Source organism: Rhyacophila brunnea, unplaced genomic scaffold (assembly GCF_057557595.1).
Source record: "Rhyacophila brunnea isolate RB1 unplaced genomic scaffold, BYU_Rbru_1.0 scaffold_21, whole genome shotgun sequence".
Lineage (NCBI taxonomy): Eukaryota > Metazoa > Arthropoda > Insecta > Trichoptera > Rhyacophilidae > Rhyacophila > Rhyacophila brunnea.
The window spans coordinates 636,067-663,255 of NW_028232871.1; the positions used below are offsets into that span (position 1 = coordinate 636,067).

The 27,189-nt window shown below is 34.4% G+C and overlaps 1 protein-coding gene across 1 annotated transcript in view; it reads left to right on the forward strand.

Moving 5' to 3' along the window:
- Positions 1-27,189, forward strand: part of LOC147070580 (acyl-CoA:lysophosphatidylglycerol acyltransferase 1-like) — a 767,070-nt gene that overhangs the window by 385,403 nt on the left and 354,478 nt on the right. The window contains exon 4 of the mRNA XM_085949106.1: positions 21,159-21,373. Within this exon, the coding sequence (XP_085805232.1) occupies positions 21,159-21,373 (215 nt within the window). The remainder of the gene's footprint in view (positions 1-21,158; positions 21,374-27,189) is intronic.

Genomic DNA, 27,189 nt, shown 5'->3' on the forward strand with positions numbered 1-27,189 from the left:
GTATCAGTAACGAAGGGTCGAGGTATGCTGTTAAGATCCGACATAACAAGTGCACATTAAACTTTGTTAGTCATACGTATTTGTTTTTATTGAACTAAGTACTACAGTTTGCAGATGGTGTTGTTTAGTTTATAAAAATCAATTAAACCCTGCCTAAACCAAACCACAATAGTTTTGGTATATGTACTTTGGATGATACACTTTTTCATTCATACTTCTTTGTTTTCGTTGGATTAAGAATACATATTTATATTACACATATTGTTGATTCGTTTTTTAAATTCATTAGTGCCCTGCCTAACCGAACTATAAAGAATATAAAAAATATTATCCTATCTCTACAATATCCAAAGTTATGTATGATTTAATTGCATAATTTTAAATATTTTATAGATATCTATACTTACGAGTATTTTTTTTACAATTATCTATTATGGCTTGGTTCTCTCAATGTTTCATTGAATTGTAAAAACTAACCAACAAAATTTGTAAATTGTAGTATTATTTCAATGAAAACAAATATTTACGTATGACTGACAAAGTTCAGTGTGGACTATTTATGGCGGATATTAACAGCCTACCTCCACCCTTCGCCACTGGTACGTATAGGTAAAAAAATAGTGAATGTCAGTGTCGTTCATCATCTTCCCGATATTGTTTCGTTATTGTGTTTAGTTTATACCTGTAAAAGTTAAGTTTGCTATTTTATCGCTGCGCTAAGAAAAACGACAATGCGCGTAACAATCGGGAATAGATAGACCCCAGTTGTATGTGACCGTGTGGCTAGGGTTGTCGATCATTCAAATTTCACTAAGGAGCCTATCATACAATATGCCAAATCTATCAATGGCTATAATATAGGCTTAGCGCTTCAGTATTGCGACAATACTGTAACTCGATTTAATATAAGTAATGAAATTGAAAGGATATCAAATTTAACATGTTTTTACTATACTAAAAACCCTCATATACCTTCGGAAAAACTTATGAAACTATCTTTAAATGATTCATAAAATAAAATGTGAATGTTTTCAACTAACACTCATTTATATATATCTATGTATATATATTTATTTTATTAAAGTTATCTTATTTAAATATAAACATTGAAGTAAATGGCCCCACCAAACCACACTCGCCCCGCACCACACCAGGACTTACTCGGGCGTATCACGAGACCCTACGTTTGGATGTGAAGCATATTTTTTTATTAGTGGGAATGTCTCAAGAGCAGTTACCCAAGACTAAGGTCGCCATGCACTCAAATGTGCTTTGACTCAATTTACATCACTTTAAGTTAAGTTACCAATGGGAGAGATGAGCATAAACATAGTAGACATATTATATAAACAAAGAAAAACACACTGTAATATAAACATAATACAAATAAATATTAAATAAAATAGGTGAGGACTACGCCAATGTTATAAACGAAAGGAGATGTGGATATGAAGATATTAACATATTATACTTACATAATAATATACCCTTTCGTTCTATCATAACCGTCCGAGATTAGAAGAAGATTGTACACATTTGCGACTTCAATAATTAATTATAGTCGACCGTTCCGAGGATGGGTTAATAGCCTGAAATAACTATCAGCATAAATAACTCAGATAAAGTGGTATTAACAAATAAAAACTTTGTTTGAAACCCAATATAATTGAGGTCTATCACGTAAACGTCACTTCAATTAACGAATTATTATATTTTTAGTATTAAACTATGTACAAACGCTTTGTAGTTGTTTATTTAGTTTGCCATCTCAGGAATATGGCATTAGCAGAGGTGATTACTGCAGCAATTAGGGTTTTGGGTGAGATATTGTTATTGAAATTTGCAAGGGAAAACGTAGGGTCCGGGTACGGAAATAGTTCCCAAAGAGAAATGCGTTGGGCGCTTTTGTGAACGACTTTGTTGTGAAACACCCTTTGTTTTGAAAATTTATGAACAGGCCACAAAGAACAATAATGTTTTTGATTTGACTCGTTTTGATTTATACATTCATAATGTCAACATACCTACAAGAGTAAACATGTAGGCAGGATTAGTTTTTTTTCACGTTTTTTACTATCTGTTATAATGCATGAACAACAGTGGCATATGTCTATAGATGCTGTAGATGTGACGCATACCATGAAATAATTGATAACTACCATTATATAAATAGCCTTTTTATTTCTTACAAACAAAAGTAAATGACAGTTAAATGAATATATATATATATATATACAATTATATCAATTATATAAACTAGATACACCGACGATGGCCGAGTGGCTTAAATGCCGGCCTATAGAGTCGAGGGTCCCAGGTTCGAATCCTGGGTCTGGCAAGTACACATATTGCTGACATCCATTTCTCGTAAAAAACAAAAAAATCTCTCAATACACAAACCTCCACTCTGTGGAGGCCCATATGATCCTATTAGGATCGGACATGGTCAAAAAGAAAAAAAAAAAATATTTTTTAATATTTTTGTATAATGCATATATATATATTAAGATTTTTTATTTTTGTATATATTACTAATAAATAATATTTATAAATTAAACAATGATATGTAATTAATTTGTTTGGTTTGTAAGAACCCCTCTTCGGGTGAAGGCCTCCTCCAAAGTGTTAACCATTATTGTATGTAAATGTGTATTTATTGTTATAAGGCAAAGGTATTATATTTACTTTTAAATGTTCTGTATTATTAATATTACATACGTAAAAAAAATCTTACCTAATGTATATATTACAGCTATTAACGCTGATATATCAAACAAGCGCATCTATTCTAGACACAAGGCTGCTATCGGCGGCTTTCCAGGGTAGTTTATTATATTTATTCATTGAGGCGGTTAATTTTTACCATAAGCTAACCGTCTGAACTGTGAAAAAATGGTTTGTTTTAACAGCACTTCTCTTGGCTGTGTTAACTTTGAGAGCAAGATAGGCAGTTTTTGCAATTTAGACGGCTAACTTATTGTAACAATTATAATACCTCAATACATAAATATGTTAAACTACCCTCGATAGCCGCCGATAACAGCTCTGTATATAGAATAGATGCGTTTAGTACTTAATCGGGCGCCCACCAGGATTCTTAGGCATAAAGCCCATTGACGCAGCAAGTGCGGCGCTCGCGCAAAATTTATACAAGTGGCGTAAATCATCGAAAATACAACGTAATCAAATACGCCAGCGCACACTGGACTTGACGATGCCTTGTGCCCCGCCTGCCGCATGAGTCACCGTTTTTCGCTTCTCGGCGATACGATTTAATGAAAATACAAAGAAGTCCATTCATTGAACACGGCTACCAAAATCACGCTGCTCGAGGCGTTGTCGATCGACGGGCGAGAAGCAATTATTTAATAACAGAGAAGTCTTTGTTTAATTTTATTCCGTGTCCTATATTTCGCTGGTTGAATAATGTCGTCGTAAATATTAATTACAAGCCCCGAAATAATATAATATTTTTATTGCTTTGTTATGAGAGACGCTGTAATAATAATTATTTTGTGCTGCTTGGGCCGCTTATTACATAGGTGAAAGGTAATGCGCGGCAAGAGATGTGTGATTATGGTTATGAATAAACGCTTCATACGCCGACTTCGCCCGCTCGACGCATTCTATGGGCACTATCGCGAAGGTTACAAAATCATAAACAACTAATGTGTAACAAATAAGATTAGGTATAATATATTAATTTGTATGACATAATCCCTACATGCAATAGTCATCGGACACTAAGTACTGATGAAAATTATTCTATTATTGCTAAGTCGAGTAAGTTTATTACTAACTTTTTTTAAATTTGATAATAGGCTATTTTTCAATGTACTTACATTGTATAGAACACTTGATTTAATCGTATACTTACTCCACCCACTTTAAAAGTCGTATCTACATAAAGTGACATCGTTGAGTTACTACATTTATGATGTAATAGCTTTCGAAATTAACCGTCATTTTTAGTGCTTATTATCAAGAAGCGAAATTCCATTAGACATATACGTATTTATTAATTAAAATAATATCCTTCAGGTAGACCGTATCAACACATAATAGTGCCTGGTGGAAGGTGAACCTATTTATAAAACGTATCAACATAAACACTTCCGTATGCTAACCAATTATCGCTGCTGGGATTTTTCGATAAGGATAATGGAGAAACTACGAAAACACTGCAAGGATAAAAATGATAAAATAGTTTTAATTGTTATAATAAGTGACTTTCATAATATTTTTGAGGTTACCTACTGTAAAAAAAATTAAGCCCAAAGAAGGCGAAACTCTGGGTCATTATTACACCAGCATTATTTTCGGAATCGCACGGTCGTAAGGGGATATTCTTCGTTATGTCACTAAATTTTCTTTTATAATCACAGATTTTCATCGTTATATGACAAGTAGACCTGCGATTTCAGACGCGCGATCCTCAGATATAGAAGCTGACATTTTAACACTCGATTACGTCAGGTGTTGACAGAAAATGTATACGTACTTATTGTAACCTTTGTCAATTGTATTAACTTATTACACTCCAATAACATGGTAATGTAGGTACATGTGAATTTTCCCTAATTGTAATTATTGTAAAATATTAGATAGGTACGTGTTCATTTATTTGTATTGTCCTTTATTATCGTAAATTCGATAATAATCTATAAAAAAAGTATTAAACTACTATCGTATCCCTCCATCAGCTGTTGAGGAATGACTTTTTAACGGAGCTATAAATATAAACATTATTTACCATATTTGGTGCATTTTTTGTATAAAAATAGGATTTTTATAGGATGATGAATAATAGGCACTTAGGGTTATTAATTTTATGATCTATATAAAAGTTCCCAGCCTACTGTTATTAATTTTTCTTAGTTAAATGCATTTATCATAATATTTTTAGCCTACCAATGGGCGCCTGTTTCACAAAGAGAAGAGCGCTGACTCTCTTTAACAAAAAAAATAAATATGAAACATGCTTAAAATGGAAAATTAATTCTTTGGTTGTTGAATCATAAAGTATGATTATGAACACAATATCAGTTAAATACACAATTAACCCATTGTTCTGTGAGGGCTGTTTAGTCATTTAGTATGGATTTATTGCCATAATAGTGTTTTGTGACATTTTTATTCAATTCTGACGTTATTTAAATGCATGTAGATAGTATTGTACATCCACGATGGCCGCGTGCATTAAGCGCCGGTCTATAGTGTCGAGGTTCCCAGGTTCGAATCCCGGGTGTGGCAAGTACACATATTCTTTTTCAATTTGTGTGTGAGTCAGAGTATGGACCTAATAGGTTGAGCAAGTGGCTGACATCCATTTTCTCGTAAAAATAAAATCTGTTAATACAAATCTCCACTCTGTGGAGGCCCATATGATCCTATTAGGATCGGACATGGTCGAAAGAAAGTGTTGCATATGTTTATAATGGCCGGCGTCTGTCTTTTAAGGTAGCGGTGTAGGGCGGGTCCAATGAACAAAACTGTAGCGAAAAATAGCGTTTATTTGAGTACAATACAACGTAATGAGTTTATAACATTCCAGCAGACTAGCAGAGACGTCAAAGCGTTCTTGGCAACAGGCTGAATCCGAATAACCAAGTATCGACACGTATTAGCCGACACCACCATTTTGTAGCACGGCCTGGTACATGCGGCATGCTTTATTTGAATTTAGCCAGCTCGCTCTCAAAAGGTGAAATCTTTGTTACGATCTTACGATATTTTTTTACATAAAATACATAATAAAATATAACAGTTAGCTAAATTGAAACCAATTTATGATTATGATAATAGTCGAAGAAGGGGTTCCAATTGGCGGATGTCAACAAGTAGGTATAAGTATTTGAAAGTCGCATCGTCATATTGATTAACATAGGTAAACGTTGTTTCTTTAAAATGTCTTTGAAGTTTCTTTAATACGATGTGTTGTCGGTGGTTGGATTTTGCCAAGGGTGATTTGAGGATTCAAAGATGCTTGGACAACGCCAAGATTTCGCGAAAATCCGTTGATACATATTGACCCGAGACCGAAACGAAAATAAGATGCTCAGTTGATCTTGTAAGAAATTCGTTTACCAAGTTCGAAAATTTGTTGGCAAAATGCTATTTATCTTTTGTATTCTATTGTATGCCTAAAAGTCTTGGACTCTTACTCAAGCAATAAGGCTGAACAGGTAATCTTTAGGATATAGTGGAAACAAATAATGGATTTGAAACGAGATAAATATGGACTGCTCCATCATGCAGGGGAAAATTAATGGTGAAAGAAGATCAGGAAGAAGCCGAATTTCTTATCTGAAGAATCTGCGAAGTAGTTCGATGGAAACGAGAATTAGTTTTCGGAGCCGCATCATATTATTATTGCACTTCCTAGCGATCAGTTCTAAGATACCGTCATCGTCCCGTTATTGTCTACTAAAATATACCCGCGTCGTGCCATCGAAAGTCACGTTAAATTTAATTAAAGGCCATAACTTTTTTACTGTTTTTTTCTTAATTAAAAGTGCTTTCTTCGTCGCTTTTTTTGATAATGGTTTTTTATTTTATTTTCCACCAAAAACAGTAAAAAACAGATTCTATTTTTCCCTATGTTACTTATAACAAAAATACTAAAAGTTCGCACTTGTCTTAGCACTTACATAACCTGCTTCGCTTTCTAGCGGAATTCATTAGTTTTTTCTGCTTTGCATACAAAGGTAATTTATTAAAACATGAATAATTAGGTTATTTAAGAGGCAATTGTTTTCATAATCTCAACTATTTTAGTAAATTAAATAATGTAGAGAAATTTTGTAATACCTACAGCTCTATAGTTACCAAATGCCATATTAAGTATCAAAAAGTAGAATTTTTTCTCATTTTTTCAATTGAAAATCTTAATGCATCCTCGTATTAAGGTCATCTAAGAACATAAACTGTATGATCAATGTAGTGTATTTTTTTAAATCTTGCCCTAATATCTACCGATTTTCGGAACATACTATTTAAAGTCTTAAAACACGTATGATTATTAATTCAGTAACTATAGTATATACTTGTAAGGTTGGTTAGTAGCAGAGGGTTGGAGCGGACCCTTTTTTTGGGGTGCCGGACGAAATCCCGAAGGCCGAAATCCCGAATGCTGAAATCCCGAATGGCGGAAATCCCGAATGGCCGAAATCCCGAATGCTGAAATCCCGAATGGCCGAAATCCCGAATGGCCGAAATCCCGAAAGCCTAAATCCCGAAATCCCGAAAGCCGAAATCCCGAATACCGAAATCCCGAATGCTGAAATCCCGAATGGGCGAAATTCCGAATGGCCGGAATCCCGAAGGCCGAAATCCCGAAAAATAAAAAAATATAAACATCATATAGATTTCGGCCATTCGGGATTTCAGCATTCGGGATTTCGACCCAAACCCCTTTTTCTGAGTTATCTCGCTCCAGTTACACTTCGGGACCTAATACTTGCTCCAGCTACGCCCCAGGGTGAAAAGTTTTAATAAGCATATATGTATCCAAATTGTTAAAGAAAAAAGGTTGTTTTGAAATAAGGTTTATTATTCGTCCTTTTCATTAATAATAATTATTCTATTAAACAAAATTTCCGACAGCAAATCATTTTTCATTATCTGCCTCTTCTGTCAAAAAAAGTGAAGTTATTTATCACTCAGCAGTCTTCAAATAATTCCAGTGTTGCAAATATAATATTTTCATTGGATTTTAGGACAAAAATAATAAAAAAAATATCCGGAGCAGTAATGGACTACAAATTTTCGGTGCTCCGGCTCCGCTCCTGCTCCGGGCAATACCACAATGTTCCACTCCTACGTGCTCCTGCTCCGATCTCCGCTCCAACACTCTGGTTAGAAGGACGTTACCATCTGTCTTTTCGACTTCGTTATTGGTTGTTAAGTTGGCCACAACAAAACGAATTTATTTGGTAAAACTTCATTTTAAATCAATTGTATCCACAATAGTGTACTTTTCATCTGTGTAACATCTTTATCAATACTGTTTAATTGAACTTTATTCGTATGATTTATGCTCAAATGGATGTTATGATATATTTATTGTTTCATTTTTAAATAACTTTCGTTCAAACATATTTGTATGGCGACCGCCTATAAAAATGACAACATATTATTATCTATACCTGAGTATGCACAAAAACAAAAGTATTGTCACAAACATAAAATCGGATTGTCGAGACAAAATTATCATTACATATGAACCGGTAGATATTATAAGCCAGCGCGTTGTTATCAGATTTGTGGATGGAAGAACATCACCTAGCTGGAATAGTTAGGTACCGCGAAAATAATAAGTTTTTGTTCTAGTGCAAATGAAAACGGAAATATTTACCATGATAAAACTAAACGCGTATTCTATTACCTATACAAGACGTTTTTATAAAAATATGTAATTTCGTTTATTTTTTCATCTGGTAACAATATTTACAATTACAACGTTTTTATTAGCTCGGATTCTTATTTGTCCGGTACAAATCTTGCAATAGTTTTTAACTAACTTCCCGACTAGCTAAACATTTGAAACTCTTAGAATATATCAGAACACGATACCAATCCCTTTTTTTAAATTTTAGCCATCTTTAAGTAGAATTGAATTCATTTTCAGTTAATTCTGTTTTGTATGAAAAGTTATTTCGACACCATTATTGGTTGCTATTTGCATTATTGGTTGGGGTCCTAGCAACAAAATTATTAATATATACGTGCGTTATTATGGAAATCAATATGACATGTCAAAATGACATTTCAGTATTATTTCTATCAAGTACAAATTTTTTTGATCGTTTAAGCTAGTCAAGTCTGGTTCATATGATTCAATAGAAAATTTAAAAACGTTGTATATTATAAATTAGTATTGTTAATAATAATCTCACGTACAGTATGTTTCTCATCGCTATGTTGTATTATCAGTTTGTAAAATGCTTTCTGAATGGTACATTTTTTAATAAGCTATATTTAAATAGGCATATTTACGGAAAATGCCAATAAAGCGCGATAAGAATCTCTTCCGACCAAATAACATAATACATTTTAGAGAAAAATAGGTCGTTTTTGGATTTCCGAATACTTTTTTTTTGCATTATTGACTTTATACCGTCGGGAAAGTGTATGGAAAAGCATTTCGATCTGTTTACCGCGCCGAACCTTTTCCCCGAAAAGTGCCTCGAGAAAGGTTCTGGCAAATCGACGTTTTTCCACTTCATGATTTGACGTTTACTCCTTTACCGATCGAATGGGCATTGTGAGAATGTAGACGAAGAGAAAATTGTTTTTTAAAAAAGCTAAAGAGGGGTCTATTTTATAAGAAAATTCGAAAACATCGTTTGAATCTAAATATATTTATAAAATATATGACGTTGACTGAATTTTTTCAATGTAATATTTTTGCATGAATATTTTTATATAATATACCTATTGTTTAAATATATCCATGATACAATCATTTTTTTCCGTTCGACATATCGTCGCTGTAGGTAGGATTGGTTTGTCGAATAGACCAAATGTCAAATGTTCAGGAGACGAAAACAAATTTCATTATCCTATATTTAAATACATGGAGGTATTTAAATTGTTGTTTTAACAGCATATGAATGCTGCATTCATTACAAATTAATTTAAAGAAAAGGATGGTTCTGGTCCATTTAGATACAAAAAATCATTCTGCATTCAAAGGTCGATTTCGAAAATAATGGATATTCGACAAACCAATCTATAGCGACAATATGTTGAATGTAAAAGCTTTTAATAAAATAGTACCATGTAAGTGACCACACACTTTCTCGGTTACTATATTATAATGAACATGTACAAACTTCAGAATGATATGGACTTACCTACGGATGATTTTTTATTGTACAAAACTGTCGAAAAAAACAAAAAATTGTCGTTAATTATATAATGATTAAGTAAAATTGCATTGACACTTGTATACAGTGTCAAAAATAATCAGCTATGTGACATTCACGTGTATTATTAATTATTCTCCTTCGTAAATACCAGTCAGACAGAAAGTTAAAATGAAAATCAAATTATGGATTTGTAAATCTGAATGTATTATTACACAAATACAGGATATTGTATGCGAATTTGATTTACCTAGGTACCGTGTTTTAAAAAATGACACCCTTCAAATACTGTCCATCCTTTTTCACACTCTTGAAGTTGGAATTGCACTTCCCAAAATATTTTAATAAATACGTACCTATATTATTTAGCTTTAAATTGAGTAAATGTGATAACATGACGTGCAAATATTTTCCACTCAGTCACACAATCTAACATAACCTAACCTTAACGGCCCACATGCTCAGCGTAGGTCAAAATGGAGTTTTTATGGAATTTTCAGAGCATAACCCTTCCCTGGACATTCCTTAAACGTTGTAGATAATCTATTTACATAATTTTGAAGCCTTATAATCCTTTATATTTATTTTAAATATTTGATGACAGCATAAAGTGTTTTTATTACATAAAATAGTATTCTTTTAAACCTTTCGCTCTAATGTTTTAGAATATAGTCATAATTCCGTACGTCCATGTGAAGTGGTGTTAAGATTTTTTAGGTTTATTAATTTTTAAACGCATTTACAAAACCATTCGTAAAATTAATGTTTACAGTATATAGTGACATATTTACGATAAAAAATATATTTTATAATCTTTGTGATGCCAAATTTGACAAGAATTAGGCATTTTAATATTCAAAAAATGGGCAAGATTAACACATTTGAAGATAATTCTAAAGATTAATTCTAAAGGTTAATAACAAACTAAAATTAAAAGAGCCGTTTAATTTATAACTGTTTTTTGTTTACTTTGAATTTAGTCTCTTTTCTGCTTAGCTCGTGTCTTACTTAAATGATTGACATCTAGTGGACGGATACGCGCTTCAAATCTCATCCGAAGTTATTCAATTAAAATTCTCAGTTAATCAAGTATATATTTTTTAAATTGCATATCTATAATAAATAATACTGAGAAATTGATTAGTGATTTCATTTAAATGTTATTCAAATTGGCACTCTTAATAGCTTGACTGTTCGTCGTAGAGTTTATTGGCCTTATTTTGATATTGAAATTGTCATCGCTTTGCGGGTGTTGAACATATTGGTTTCCATTTTGGATGAGCTGCTAACGGTCTGTATAATTGATTTTACGATTCAATAAAAGCACAAAAATAATGATATTTCTCAATCGTTTTATTAAATATCGTAATTCTCCAGCAATGAAGGCGAGTGCGCAACTTAAACATGGGTTTATTTAATTTACACTCCATTGTGCTGTGCATTGTCCGTATTAACCATTTCGCCAAGGAATCGCACGACATTTTTATTGTAATACTGATATTGTTTAAATAAAACAGAATTATTTACTTTACTTAGGTATTTGTTTTTTTATTAAATGCAAAACGTTTCATAGTAATTTGTAAGCATCTACTGCAAAAATTACAAGTGAAAAAAAAAGTAAAAATCATTTGAATGGTGTTGGCGAACAGACATTATATCAATGAAAATAAAATAGTGTATAGGTACATACCAGTGGCGTATGGTACATAGATGCTGTAGATATACAGCATCCCCAAAAATAATGTATAAAGTAATGTGTAATAATAAGTATCACTTATGTAGGTATATATTATGCAATCGTATAGTACACTGTACTTAATTTTAAGGTTCTTTATTATACATATTTTTAGAATATATTAGTGTTCTCCAATATCACAACTTCTTCATCGGATGCTCACGATTAAGTAGTTACATACCCTAGGTAAAAAAAATACTAAAGAACATCGTAATTGTCCTTGACAACTTCATTAAACGCCGCGCATTAAATTAAGGCCGCGCGCCTTAAGCGTTGGACTATCACGCAGTGGGTCTCAAGTTCGAATCCTGGGTAAGTACCTACACATATTGTTTTTTCAATTTGTGTGTGAGTCAGGGTATGGACCTAATAGGTTGAGCAAGTGGCTGACATCCATTTCTCGTAAAAAACAAAATCTGTTAATACAAACCTCTACTCTGTGGAGGCCCATATGATCCTATTAGGATCGGATATGGTCGGAAAATATAACATGGGTTAATATAATATTATGGAACTATTTGTTGCAAATAATGGATGCAGTAAGTAAATTCTTGCAGTAAAAAAATGGTCAATGCCTGCAGAAGTTTATCTTCTCTCTCAACATTAAATGTATTGTCAAATAACAAAAGAATTTTTCAACTACATATTATTAGTCATTTAATTTCGAGCTCTGTCTTTCATAGAGTTTATAGATAATCTCGATTACGATTCTAAAGACAAATTGCGTAAAAAACAATATTCATCGATTCGGCACAGTCTGTGAAACGGCTATCTATTATTTAAGACTATGATGTGTGATACATTAGTAACGCGATTAAATCTTACGTGTAAGGTAAGTATGTAAATTAATAAGTGTTTGAAACGTATTCGTAGAAGAAATTCAGGTGCGCGCATCTTTTTTTAGTAAGGTAAACATCGCATATGTGCATTAGTATAATAATTATCAGCTGTGCGCCGTATCATCAATCATCATTCATCACCTATTTTTTCATACGACGCAAAATGAAAACAATAAATTAGTATGCAGCGTCCTTCGTGAATGCGTTATTGGTGGAATGCACCGAATGTCGTGCCGCGGCTATGAACCGAGCGACCTACGTTGCTTGGTCGCGTCTCGCTCTTCTGTCTATCCATCCGTGCTCCGTTCGCGGTTTGCTCTCGGCTATTACTTGCTAGATACCTACCTACTATCTCTAAACCTGGCGGCTGTCAAACTCTCCTGGATTGTGCACCCAAATTTACTTTTTATTAATTTATTTAGTCTCAATTAGAGTTGGTTATTTCCCGAGAAACTTTGAATTCTCGAGATTCGGGATTAGCAGAAAAGAATTTTCGAGAATTCTCGAGATATCGGGAAAAAACAGACAAATTCCAACGAAATATGATTTTTTTTATTATGTAAGAAGACAAACAAAATAGAAGTAGGAAAACAATTCAAAACATTACTTATTAAAATAGAATTTCAAAAAACAAAGACTGTCAATCGCTGCGTTTGACGATCGCGTACGCTTTTGAGATACAAAGTTCTTTGATTGCGCTCATTTTGAGTCGACGTTGGCTTTTGTGTTAAATGCCCCGATCAGTCTCTGAACGTTTTGTGTTTTATGTCCACTTTTTTTTTTATAGAAAATCGTTTTTTCAATTAATATTTGATGATAAAGAAATCCCGAATCCCGAGAAAAGATTCTCAATATCCGGGATTTCCCGAAATGTAAAAAAAAAACAATTTTGAGATTCGGGATGGAAAAACTCAAAAAATTCTTGAGAATTCCCGTCAGGAAATTCCCGAAAACCATCTCTAGTCTCAATTTCGTTATCGTATGTGTATGCCTTCATCATAAAACTGGGCAATTATCATATTGGCGCCCGTACATATTGGAGAAATGCGTGAAGAATTGCGCATACGCTATGACGTGAATATACAATCGAGTGGTTTCTTTAAGGCATACTTCAGCTGGGGAACGGTCTAAAACGATCGTGACTACGCGACGCGAAGATTGTCCAAACGACGCGTGCAGAACAAAACATAATTTTTCATAAAAATTCAACATGCGTCCATTTAATGTTGTGTTTATTATTGTATTAGTAATAATAATAATAATATATTAATTGACATGTTTTCTTTTTCAAGTAAATGGGTAACGTTTTTAGTCATCTGTACACGATTTAAGAATTAATTCCCCCGACGCCATCACAAAACAAATTGACGTATTCACAGCTCAACTTTCGCGAGCCCGAAATTTCGTCGCACCTATAGATGAAAATTATTTGCCGTTTGACTGAAGTATATTCTTAAGTCTAATAAGGAGTACCTATATAATAAACCAAAAACAATATATTATAATAAACATATTATGTACTATTATAATATTTAATATTGCGTTATGTTGGCCATTAATAGCCTACGACGGCTGCGCAGCTTAAGCGTCGGCGTATAACGTCGTGGGTCCCAGGTTCGAATCCTGGGTCTGGCAAGTACACATATTGTTTTTTTTAATTTGTGTAGAGTCAGACTATGGACCTAATAGGTTGAGCAAGTGGCTAACATCCATTTCTCGTAAAAACAAAATCTGTTAATACAAAAGCTCCACGCCGTGAAGGCCAATATGATTTTATTAGGATCGGACATGGTATGTTGGCAGTCGTTACATTGAATATTTGTGCAGAGTATTATGTTAATAAAAAAATGGTTACGTAATATTGCGTAATTTTGATGCAATTCAGTGAAAGTTTAGAATGTAAAGACACATAATTGACACGAGTGTCAATACAAACTTAATGTTCGCCCAATTTAAGAGTTAGGTACTATAGGATTGTAGAGGCGACTCGTTGTTAATAATGTTTTACATAATAACATTTTAAAATGTAATATAAAGCAATTAAAAATCCTCATCAATATTTTTTATCGGCGCCAGGTGGTGATCGTCCAATTGCCCCGTGCCCAGACGGCGGCGCTAAATCGTCTTTGATCCCACCCAGATTGCGATGATATAAAGATATTTGTCGTTATTTCTTTATAAGTTGATATTAATGATATAATATTTTTTTTCTTCACGGATTGAGGATGTCCGCTGCAGTAGTGCATCGTCTTGGATAGCATGGCCGGCCTCTTCCCACGCACGTTATCATCGAGAGGTGAGTCAATATTGGTTGACTTTCGAACGAATCCATCGACAGCCTTGCTTGCACCATGCTAGAGCTGCTGTTCATATTATGAAAACTGCATGCGTCTACCTATTATCGGGCTATGTGGATCGACCGTGCACGTTTACATAACTGCATTTCTCAAGTCAAATATTATGCGCGGTATTTACTTAAAACATATTCCGTCTGTTTGTACACTCAAAAACAGCTTATTTATCCGTTTTATTGTCAAATAAAAAGCGACCAATTATGTAATAGAGGTATTTTGGAAACGTATTTATGTATCGTTGAATAAATTCACCAAAGTAGAGCGGTACCCATTACCAAGCAGTGGGTCTCTTTTAAATCCTGGCCGAATCAAAGAGTTCACGCGAATTATAAAATCGATACAAGTATATTTTGTAAATGTGCTAGTAGGTATATAAAAACCTCCCAATTTTAAAACGTGCAAAAATATTGATCAACGTTACTTTTGAAAGAATTGTAAAGTAAGTTAAAATATCATTATGCAGCGTTGCATACGTCATAATCATACCAGCCACTCTCGTTGCTTTTAACTTTAGAGGATAAATTGTAAACAACGAAAAACTCTCGCGACATAACGTCTACACCAACGAAACGTCTTCGCTCGAAGAATCCTTATGGATTGCAGGAGAGGAGCTTCTTTCGTCTGAGAGCTTTCAGGAGGATACCTAGTAGTTTGAAGGACTCAGATTTAATTGTGGTTCCGAAGCTTCCTGGCTTCCACGTAAATATAGAGTGTTTCCGAACTGAATTCTATGTGGGCATTACTGGTCTGCTTATACCATGTATTCGTGGGGCTTGAACGAGTCCCTACTTTATGAGTGTAATTAGATTTGACTACGGAGCTCATCGTGGACTCATGTAACATATAAGCCTTCCCCCGGGGAGTTTCAGCTATCCACCAGATTATACCGGTAGTTATTGCGTATATTGATGACTTGCAGGTTCCATTGTTTCCTGTTTTTTTTTTAACAAAATATTTCACTTATTATTTTTTTTACTATCGCCCAAAATTTACATCCGCTTGTTCCGTTGGACTAGATCGTGACATATGACACTGGGTGTTTGGTTGCTCTTTAGGTCTTTTGGGTACATCCTGGGTATACAAGGATGAACTGACTTGTCTAGTGATGATTTGTTCTTCGAGTGAAGTAGTCTACCCATCTCCACTCCGAAGTCTCACGACTTGTATTATCGTCATGACCGTTGTTGCCCTGTAAAGCTTTATTGTTTATTTTTCGAATTTCGTGCGTTATACCCAACAAGCATCCTTGTTATCTGTAAATTTATAATTTATCTCAATTAACGTGGCGTATGAGATCGTGCAGACACGCACGACACATTAAGTCACTTTCGGCAGTCAGATAGATTTTTTTACATTTTATCGTGACGGTGTATGCAGTTCCGTGTATTTTAAGGTCTTGCGCATACGATAACCATAAAAGACTGCGATATGTCGCGTATATAATATATGAATCGCTAGAATTAAAACGCGGGTTTAGTACGCGGGGAAAGTACGAGGGTCCACCGTCAAAGTATTGAGTTGCAGTAAGGTAGTGTCCGTATAAATGCTGTGTCCAGTGACACTGACTCGTTGAGGACCTTCCAAACTCCGTAGTGCGTAGCAGCCGCTCCATACTCGTAGTATGGTGAAAGCAATCCACAGCGTCTGGTTACCTTCAGTGTCTGTGGTGAATAGTCGTGTCTGTGCGAAGTGAAAATGGGTTCCAACAAACATCAAAACAGTCATAAGACCGACTGTCTTCGATACACATGTGTGTATTATCATATCTTTTATTTAATTACTTATAACAATGCTATTTTCTATATAAATATTACTAATAAAACTTTCCATGTTGACTATCCTAATAAAACGTTTTCTTGAATGAACTTTATAGCGTAAATAAGTATTCGAGTTTATATTTATCGCAGGTTTATTTAAATTTTATGAATTAAAACATTGTTAATACATTTAACCTGCATATAAAATACATTCAAACAATTTCTATGTAATTAAATCCGAAGACCCTTTCTGGTTTCTCTGTAATGGACACCAGTTAACTTAAACTGTTCGTATTAAGTTACAAGAGAGTGGTTAACATTTAAAAAAAACTGTATTCTAAATTCACCCTTCAATAAACGAACAGAACAGATATCTTTTACACAAATATAATTTAATCGATTCAGACCGCTGCCACTGTCAAATTGTAATACTTCCGGCCGTGCAGTTGAGCAGTGATGTCCGTCGTAAAATGGTTAAGATTTATTGAAGGAAATGGAAGTGATAGGGATTTATTATTTAATTTGCTTTATAAGTGATACAAATTTAAGGGATGTTCTGATAAATGCCGTACTCGGATATTATCAACAAAAAAACATTATCAAAACAACATGATACAATCTATAGTACCATAATAAATGGCCGAATTATGTGTATGATCTGAGGAAAAATGTGAGGTCTACATTTCAGCATACAGCGTGGCTCTCTAGTGTTTGAGTAAACACGGTGTTGTTTGTCATAATGTCATCATCTTTATCAGCCTGCTTCAATCCACTGCCGAGTGAAAGCCTCTTCTCTCCAGTAATGTAATCCAGTATGCTTTAGAGCGGCCTTTCGGTCGTCTTATATCCATCTAGTACTACTGGATTATCGAATTCCTCCAGAGACCATCTTGTCTAAGAGCCATGTGTCTGGCCCATCTCCATTTAGAGGTTTTGGCATACTTAAGTACGTTGCGTACTTTCATTTTCTCCCATATCTATTTGATCCTTTTCCTATCTTCAAGCGTGGCGCCCAACATACACCTCAGGTCACGTTGTGCAACTAATAATTTCTGAAATTCTCGATTACTAAGGGCCGTTTCAGACGGGACACCGGTGTCGCGCCCGTATATTATAAGGAGGCCTTTATATTCGAATAAAGGGGCCTTTGTATTATGTTTATGAACGCCCCAGAGTTAATGAGTCAACGCGTGTCCGGTACACTTTTCCGTCGGCCGCTACATTCTCAAGCCGCCGATACACTTGTTTTTATTACCGCAGCCAGTTTTATATTCTAATTTATAACGCTAAATTATGCGTTGACTCATTAGCTCTGGGGCGTTCATAAACATAATAAAAATGCCCATTTATTTGAATACAAAGGCCTCCTATATTATATCGAGCACGACACCGGTGTCCCGTCTGAAACGTCCAAGTGTCCGGGAAGTACGTTATATTGTCATCATTTACCACTAAAGATACCACGGCGGATGACGAGTTAATTTAATATTATTTGTATTCTTGTATTCACTGCAGTTATATTTCGGCGTGTTTCCTGCACTCCACTGCCGATGAAGCGTCGATCAGGTGCATCCGGTGGCGTCCTTGTACCACCGGATGTTGTGTTACCGTGACCTTGTTATTTCGTAATTAACCAGAATTGGACACCGGCTGTTGTACACCTTTACACTCTGTACTAATTAATTCCCCAGGTGCAAATAAATTCTTACAAATTTTAACATTATGTGTACCGATATATTTTTTGGGGTATTTTTGAATTGCTTTGTTTTGAATCGTATTTTGTATTTATAATATTGATCATCGACGGAATATGATGGTTGACATAGTGTTTATATATTTTTTTAATTACGAATACAATAACATAACTTTGGGGAAAAATGATATACCTACATTCGGGCAAAACATTTATTTTTAAAAGCACGAGACGTTAGTTTGAATAAAAACAGAACAACAACTAAGATGACAATGATTTTCGTGTTTTAGTAATTTGAATTTTTTTCTGTCGTATGAACGTGACTAAGAATGTATTTATGGATTGATTTTTGAAATGATTAAACGTATAACAGGTTCAAGAATCGTACACGGAGGTAATACTAGTGTATTCGATAAAATCAAATTTTTGACCAAAGTGGAATATGTGAGTTATACAAAATTGCTTTATTTAGGCGCGCACAGAAGAAAAAATACAAATATTTAGGTACATGGCATATTGCCATATTAGTTGTTATTCTTCTTTGGCAGGACCTCATGATTTAAGTTGGTGACATGTTTTTTTGGCTGTCGAATTGGACGCCACTCCTCTCGGCATTTTACGACACGTAAGGTCTGTGCTCACTTGAACACTCGTGGCACTCATGCATTGGAGCAAAACTATATGGGGCATACAATTTTTGCTTTGATATGCCGATGCGGCATGTCTAAAAAACAATACAGCGCTGATGATATAAATATATACTAACGATCCTTATAATTATGACCGCTAAGCCACGTGTATTCGATAACCACTTGTGGATGCGATATGGTATGGTATAATAGGTTAACACCCATAGTTATTTCTGAAAGCCAGTGTTTATCGCTAGACTCAAAGAGTATGGGTATGCGGAACGCAATGACATTAATACTGAAGCGGAGTAAATGTAGAAGTCTTGCCTGGCACCTCCCGCCGCCATAAAAATCAATAAATAATATTATTAATATTTTTTCAAAATTGACTCCTCCAAACCATTCTACTGTGTGCGCGCCTGGCTTTATCTATAGTGTTATGCTTCTAAACATTTTCTATAGAATACTATTTCTATTTTGAATTAACCGAAGTTTGTAATCAAACAACAAACGGTATCAAAGACCAGGGCGGAGTGAGGTGATGTGAATTATGTAAGGGCGTGAAATTTCTAAATGCACGATCCGGTGGAGAATGCAAAATGAGGGCAATAAACATGAAGGATGTTTGTGCCATGCCGGGGGACGAACTGTCATGGAATTCGTTAACACAAATCTATTGCTATAAGTGCCTAACTACGGCAGAATATTGTCTTTGTTCGTTGTGACTTACGACCATTGCTGTTTATTTGTCTAAATATTTCTTAATTTTTACTGCTAGTCAATTTTTACTAGGTGGACAATAATTATTGTAGGCCAGCTATTTTTTTGGAATAAAATAAATCCCTTAAAAATATGAAATAGGAACAGAATGATTAATACATATTTGTGAAAACTTACCAACATGTTTCTCTAGTTTATCGTGAATATTTTCACACTAAAATGATAAATATTGTTTAGAAAATATACACAACCAGTTTATTCAGAAGTTATGACATTTACAGGAACACACGAGTTAACTCGTCCATGGCCTGACGCGACATACGTGCTTTGACGAGTTAACTCGGCTCTCGTAATGATCAAGTTAATATTCATAATATTGACAAAAGTATTTTTAATTGATTTAAAGACTATTTTAGATACTTAGTTGAACACAATGGATCGTATCTCTACTGCACAACGAATAAAAATGATACAATTATAGGTACTATGAAAATGGCAAATCTTCGATGGTCATATTACAAAAATTAAGGTCAGGATTCAGTAGAAATCATCGCTCAACTGAAGGCAGCGAAAAACAATTCTGCTGTACGTGAAAGTGTGGCCGAAGAGCCAGAAATGTTGATTCCAAGAAGACCACAGCAACTTGGCCTATCAAACGGGTCTTCATGGCGAATTTTCCATAAATACCTTCACCTACACCTGTATAAGATCCAGCTAACGAAAAAACTAGCCAACGGACCACGGGCAGCATCACAGATTCGCCTATTGTGTCTTGAAAGAGCAGGAAACCGATGATGCTTTTTCAAGGAAATCATCGTCAGTGGTAAGCATGGCCCCCGCATCCTGAAGCTGCCCCCTTGGCCAGGGTCATTGGTAGTCCTCCTTATCTATCGCCAAGGTTAAGGCAGTGTAGTGCTCTACATTAGCGCTTTCAAAATTCTACACGTGAATAATCATAATAATATATATTAATATTATTATATCACAACAAATTGCATCGCACAACCACATATTTCATAATCGTAATAGCATTTTAGTGTGTGTTTATCTCACTTAGCTGGTTGACTCGCCACGCCGGATCCCCTATATGCATTAGAGCCCTGTTAGCCCCCCATTAAGACACATTTTCATCTCAATGCGTACGTTAATGAGCAAAACTGCCGTATTTGGGAGGAGGAAATCTCACAAGTGAGACTTGTGTGAAGCTGTGAAATGCTGCGAAAATTACTGCTTTCTGCGAGTTTGGGTAGACGCGTCATATAGCCGTACTTTTTCGAAATGGTGAAAGAGCAACCGCTATATACAAATTAATGATAACTGACTTTTTGTGGGTGGAATTGGAAGATTTAGAATTAGAAAACATGTGGTTCCCACATGATAGAGTCGCATACCATACAGCTCGTGAAACACTGACTTTATTGTGTGAAAAATACAAATTCGTAACAGAACTTGGTAACCCTTTGTAGCCCTTTATATCGTCATATAAGTAATATAACAATGCAGCTGTTAATACTACTTATAAAATTCCAATACTAATTCGTTTTTTTTCCTTCAATTTCCAGTCGCAGAAGTAGGCGATGACATATCAGAATGCTGTGGTTCCCGCACCCTGGTCTTGGCGAACCACCAGAGTACGGCGGACGTTCCCCTGCTGATGGCGGCGTTCAACGTGCGGCCCGGCGTCTTGCCCAGGCTCATGTGGATCATGGACCGCCTCTTCAGATACACCAACTTCGGAATCGTCAGCGTGCTTCATGGGGACTTCTTCATCGTGTCGGTGAGTCAATTTCTGAATAATTGTACATACTGAGATTTATTGTTAATGCCACACTCATATTAGCAGTTAGATAGGTAGGTACTCCATACATTATTCCGTATTTGTATTTTATTCAGTAAATGTGTACATAATACATATTATATTATTATGGTTGGTCCCACGAGCGTCTCAACCTGACCGCATATTGGTCAAGTTTCATCAATATTGGCGACTATGATTATTTTTTAGCTTGTTTAAATAATTCTTTTCATTCATGATATTAGCAATAAATATTCAGGGCCGGTCTTGGAAAATGCGAGGCCTTAGAAATACAGCGCGAATGTTAAAATAATACGTGCATTCGAAAATAGTTGAGGAGGGTAGTGTGAATAGTACTTTAAAACTATTTGTATAAAATGTTATTTTTTATATTACCTCTAACCATGGCCCCTACATCTTGAAGCGGGCCCCCAGACCAGGATCTTGGGTGGGCCCCCTACCTATCGCTATGGTTAAAGGCAGTCTGACGCTGTCCAGTATTGTTTTGCAAATTGTGTTCGAGGTCAACTAAAATTCAGTGTAATTTAGCGATTTTTTAACACATCGAATTATGGAGTTGCCGAGTATTATTCAACACGTCCCAACAACCATATATTTTAAAATGGTAATAACTTCGAAGTAAACTTTTTAACGACTTTTTTTTGTTATTAGAGCAAATTTAAGATGTGTATTTATCTCATTTATCTGGGCGACCCGTCACGCTGGGCCCCCCTGAGCCCGGGCCCCTAGGCTAGAGCCCTGTCAGCCCCCTCCCATGTGGGGGCCATACCTATAACAAATGGTCGGAAATGTTGTTAATATAACATACCTACTCAACGTGATGATATTATTCTTGCATTTTTATCAGCAATATCGTTCATTATTTAATGAAGTATTTTTAATTCCTAGTGTTTAAGTGGTATTTACTCGTAGGTACATTTGAAAGCGGTAAAATTGGTTAAGCAATCTGCCTATTTCATGCATTGGACAAATTAGATAGTAGTGCTACGGTGGTGTTTTTTGAAACTATACCAAAATTGTCAAATGTCAGTGATTATATAAAAATATACCAATCAATAACTACAATGACGTTAATATCCATATAATATGCCCAAAAAAAAACTATAATTATAATATGATAACGGAAGAATTTTATTAAAAGGTATTTTCGCGATTTGGTTCGTGCTTGGGTATCAATCTTGCATTGGTCGATTGTTTGTTTGTGGTAGTATGATTTGATAGTTTGTTGACACTTGTTAGCCAACCTCAAAATGGACATTCAGTTGAATTCAGAATTACAAAACCTAACCTAACGTAATAATAATAATATTATATTATGTCCAATTATAACTAATAAAGCCATCCGTATTAAATTTACCTTTTCTACTGTCATGTTGACAGTTTAAGAATTCTATACCCTGGTGAATTCACGCACTCGGCAGATAATTTACCTAATTCATGAATAAGGCAACGGGCTTGACTATTACACGAATTAGGCAAAATTTTGCCCATTTCATGTAATAGTCAATTTCGCACATTCGGCGTAACATACCTACATATTACATATCTATATATACCAAAATAGATACAATCAAATTAAATGAAACCGTTTATGTTTATTATTGTATTTGAAGTATGGCAGTGGAATTACTATCTAATATCTATAGCTGGCTGATTATCGTGCTTTTGACACGAAGAGCAGGCTCAAAATTTCCTCACATGTTCTAAGAGTTTTCCGCAGTCATGTTTTATTCATAGCGGCCTCCCTTGTTTCCTAGTTACGTACATACATTCTGTCTTCCATAAGTATATAATCTGTTGAAAACTTCTTCTGACACCCCTTCCCTTGTTGTCTTTTTACCCCCGCACACGCGCACCCACGCCTCCACCCTTTCTTCCCCCCACCGCTTATTCTTTCCATACGTGTCCTAATCATCTAAGATTTTGAGACAGGCGTTTGAAACCTGTTCAGGTGTTGAGTATATTATTATGATCGCCATGGATGATATTAGCATCAATAATCATTGTATTGTAAAGAAAATGGTAATACAATATGCCTGTACATCTGAGGTAAAAAGGCCGGGTTTCCGTTTTTTGAACGAAAATATGTTACGATCGTAAATATTCATTCTTTATTTTTTTACATATTCGTAAAACAATGGATGCAATACAATGAAAAATCACGATGTTGAATCATTATACAAGGCCGTGAGTTCAAAATTATTTTGGAAGTCAAAGTTATGTATTCCAGATACCCAAAAAGCTAAAAAAAATATAAAATTTCGAATTGTGACAGAACAATAGTATTCTGTTAGTGACAGAAAAAATCAAATATCACCAGAAAAATAGAAAAACTTAACTATTTGAGTCATGGCCCCCACATCCTGAAGCGGGCCCCCCTACCTATCGCAGTCTGATGCTCTACAGTGACGTTTTCCAAATAGTTTTCGAGGTCAAATAAAATTCAGTGCAGATTTTTTAACACAACCAAAAATTGTGTCGCACAACCATATAATATATAACCATATAAAATATTGTTTTATAAAATAATAAAATACAATAGTCCCGCAGGCGACTTTTTTACTACTTATTAGAGCAGATTTAAGATGTGTGCTTATTTTGTTTATCTGGCGACCACCACGGCGGGCTCCTAGGCTAAAGCGTTGTCAGTCCCCCCCTTGTGGGGGCCATGATTTGAGTATTTAACAAAAAAAATCATTATTTTACTCTCTTAAACAATTTATAAATGTGACACTCGAGATTTTATTTATGATGTTATAGAAATAATAAAATTGAATATACCTAAAGATTGCAATACCGAATAAAAATATCAATACGTACCGGTATTTCGGTATAGGGTATACCGAAAAATTAATTCGTAAAATAATTGGAAAAAACGGAAGTAACCAATACATATAATATAATATCGTCCTCGGTGACCAGCAATGACACATGCTATAAAATATTATTATTTTAAAGATATTTTACATATTATGTAATTTTACATATTATGTAAAATATCTTTAAAATAATAATATTTTATAGCATGTGTCATTGCTGGTCACCGAGGACGATGAATTGCCATGGAAGTAAACCAGACATCGCGTAATTTGATAATATAAGTCCTGTTAAACCTTTTATGTTATATTTTGCTTCCATTGTCAATACCAAATATATTGGTATCGTCTGATTTTTAATACCGGTATTTCGGTATCAAAAAATACTGGGATACCGGTATTGCAGTCCCTAAATATACCATGTCCTTGAAATATAATCATTGTTAGAATTAAAATGCTTATAAGTTATCTGGAATAGTTTGAATCCTGTTCCTCTCATAAATCGGTAGGCAGTGATTTAAAAAAAACTGCATTTAACTCACGTTTTAACAATATTATAAGTACTTGTACTAGTTTAATTCTCAATTACGATTGATGCTGAAAATAACTCTCTTGTGGCGATGACACTCTTAAAACTATCTTATATTTTTATGTTTAATCATAAAATAACCCTTTCCTTCGTCGTATTATACAGTTAATATTTGTCTTCCCTATCGTGAGTTGTTGACTTCTGATCTAACCATGCTACCTTTGTGTTGCTACTCAATCATTCATTTCAGCAGGAATTGCTCTGGCGTGTAAACCTCGCATGACGCCTTTGTTTTCATGTTATGAATATAACCAAGTTTTAAACAAAATATTTATAAATCGGGTAAATATACTTAAGTAATAAAAATATAAATTTACAACAATATTTAGAACTATCGAAAGGCTTTTGAAGCTAGCGTTTTTTTAATTGTAATGAAAAGATATCAAATTATAGGAAAAATAAACTTTTCCAGAATGTTTTTCATATTATCTTGTAGTAAATTCGTATAAAACATCATATTTTATTATGCTTTCATTTTTACGTTCACTGATCTAGTTTGATTTTTGTATAGATTAACAAATTGTGCTTGCATAATAGCAATTTGGTCGTACCTACCTACTAAAATTATCCGTATCAAATATCCGTAAAATCATTTATATTGTTTTATTTTTCTCCAAAATTATGGAAGCTTCACTGAAATAAAAATGATAACCAATCAATTCTTGATTATAAATCAGGACGTAGTTTTCAAATCTGGTAAAAATAACTTTTTGACGAAAGTGAAAATTGTGTTTGGTAGCGATGAAAAACGGGTCCTCTCTCTAATCACCTTTATTAATGTATGGTATTCGATTGCATCTCAATATCTAGATTGGTTGAAGTGGATTTGACGCTGTTTGAAAATAAACCTGCTGAATTGATCCGCTATTGAATATTAGTCCCATATCAATTGATATTACTTTCAAACGATTTGATGTTGAATTTGGTGAGGCATATAATGTCAAATATACTCACAAGAGTGATATAGCATTGCCATTGAAGTTAATGGCTCTACCAAATCGCACCTTATCTTAACCCGGCGTATCACGAGATCGTACGGCTGGGAATGTCTCAGGAGCAGCTACCCAAGACGGAGATCGCCATGCACTCATATGTGCTTTTACTTTACGTTAAGAGTACCCAAGGGAGAGAGGAGCATGTAGAGGGAAAATTAAAAATTGTCGTAAGTAGCAACAGCTATCACAAAACTGCCGAACAATCTAAGTGAAGAGATCTTCACGTTGTCAATAGGACGCTGCAAATTTAACTAAATGTAACAAAATTGACCTTCCGTAGACATTATTGGATATTCCCAGAGGATGCGGTTTGCATCCTGTATTTCTCCGCCACACGGATATGTTGAACGGGTAACAAGACCAAGCCCATAGAGTCTGCCAGCGCAGTCACCATATTCAGTCAAGAATTGACTGGTGTGATCTGGAGTCAAAGCGGTTATCTCCATTCGCCATTTCGCCCGTGTTTAGGAAAAAGGGCGTAACCCTCGATTTTTCGAAAAGTGCTTTTATTGGATATTAACAATATATACAACTTAATACACGTTCTGTAAAAAGGAAGTAAGCCGCAAATGCCGATTTATTATCTAAATTAAAGTTTTAATTGAGCAAGTTTTAATTTAAGGAAAAAAGCATTTACCCTCAATTTTAATGATTTTCTGTAATAACTTCTTATAATAATATTAATAATAATATTATTTATTAGTAGATCGAAAAGATATTACACCAAATCATCAATCATCATGCACCCAATGTCTATGCCTATTTTTGTTATTAATATTAAACCAAAATCATTCAAAAAACATTTTTTGCCTCTCCTGTAAAATTTGTTCTGTATGGGTTACGCCCTTTTTCCTAAACACGGTCGATTTGATATTTGAAAAAAAAAAACATATAGGTATGTGTGTCTGCCTTTGGTGGAGGAATCCCATTTTTCCCGCCAAGTGTTTAACGACGCAATTCCAGCATTGCCGATAAATAAAGTTTTTCTGTTGATCGAATGATCACATTTGAAAGTTAACTGCTAAAATGTTTTTTTTTATCATCAAAATCAGTTAGAATCGCCGCCAGTCAAGATAATTGGGTGAATGCTTAATAATATGTTTATTAATTCAACATAATTTATTCCAGTAAAACAATATACAATCACCTAATATCTAATTAATTAATCGGTGATGTTGATTGTTATAATTATTATATTATTATCTTGCGAATAAATAAATGTTAATATAGAATACTTTCAACGGACCTACGTATTTATTTTATTATATAATATAATTTAATATTAATTACCAATCCTAGCTTTATCTTATTTTTGTTACTTAAGTCAGTATTTCCCAAATATGTAAAATGCTAGTTAGTACCCATTTAATGATAAAT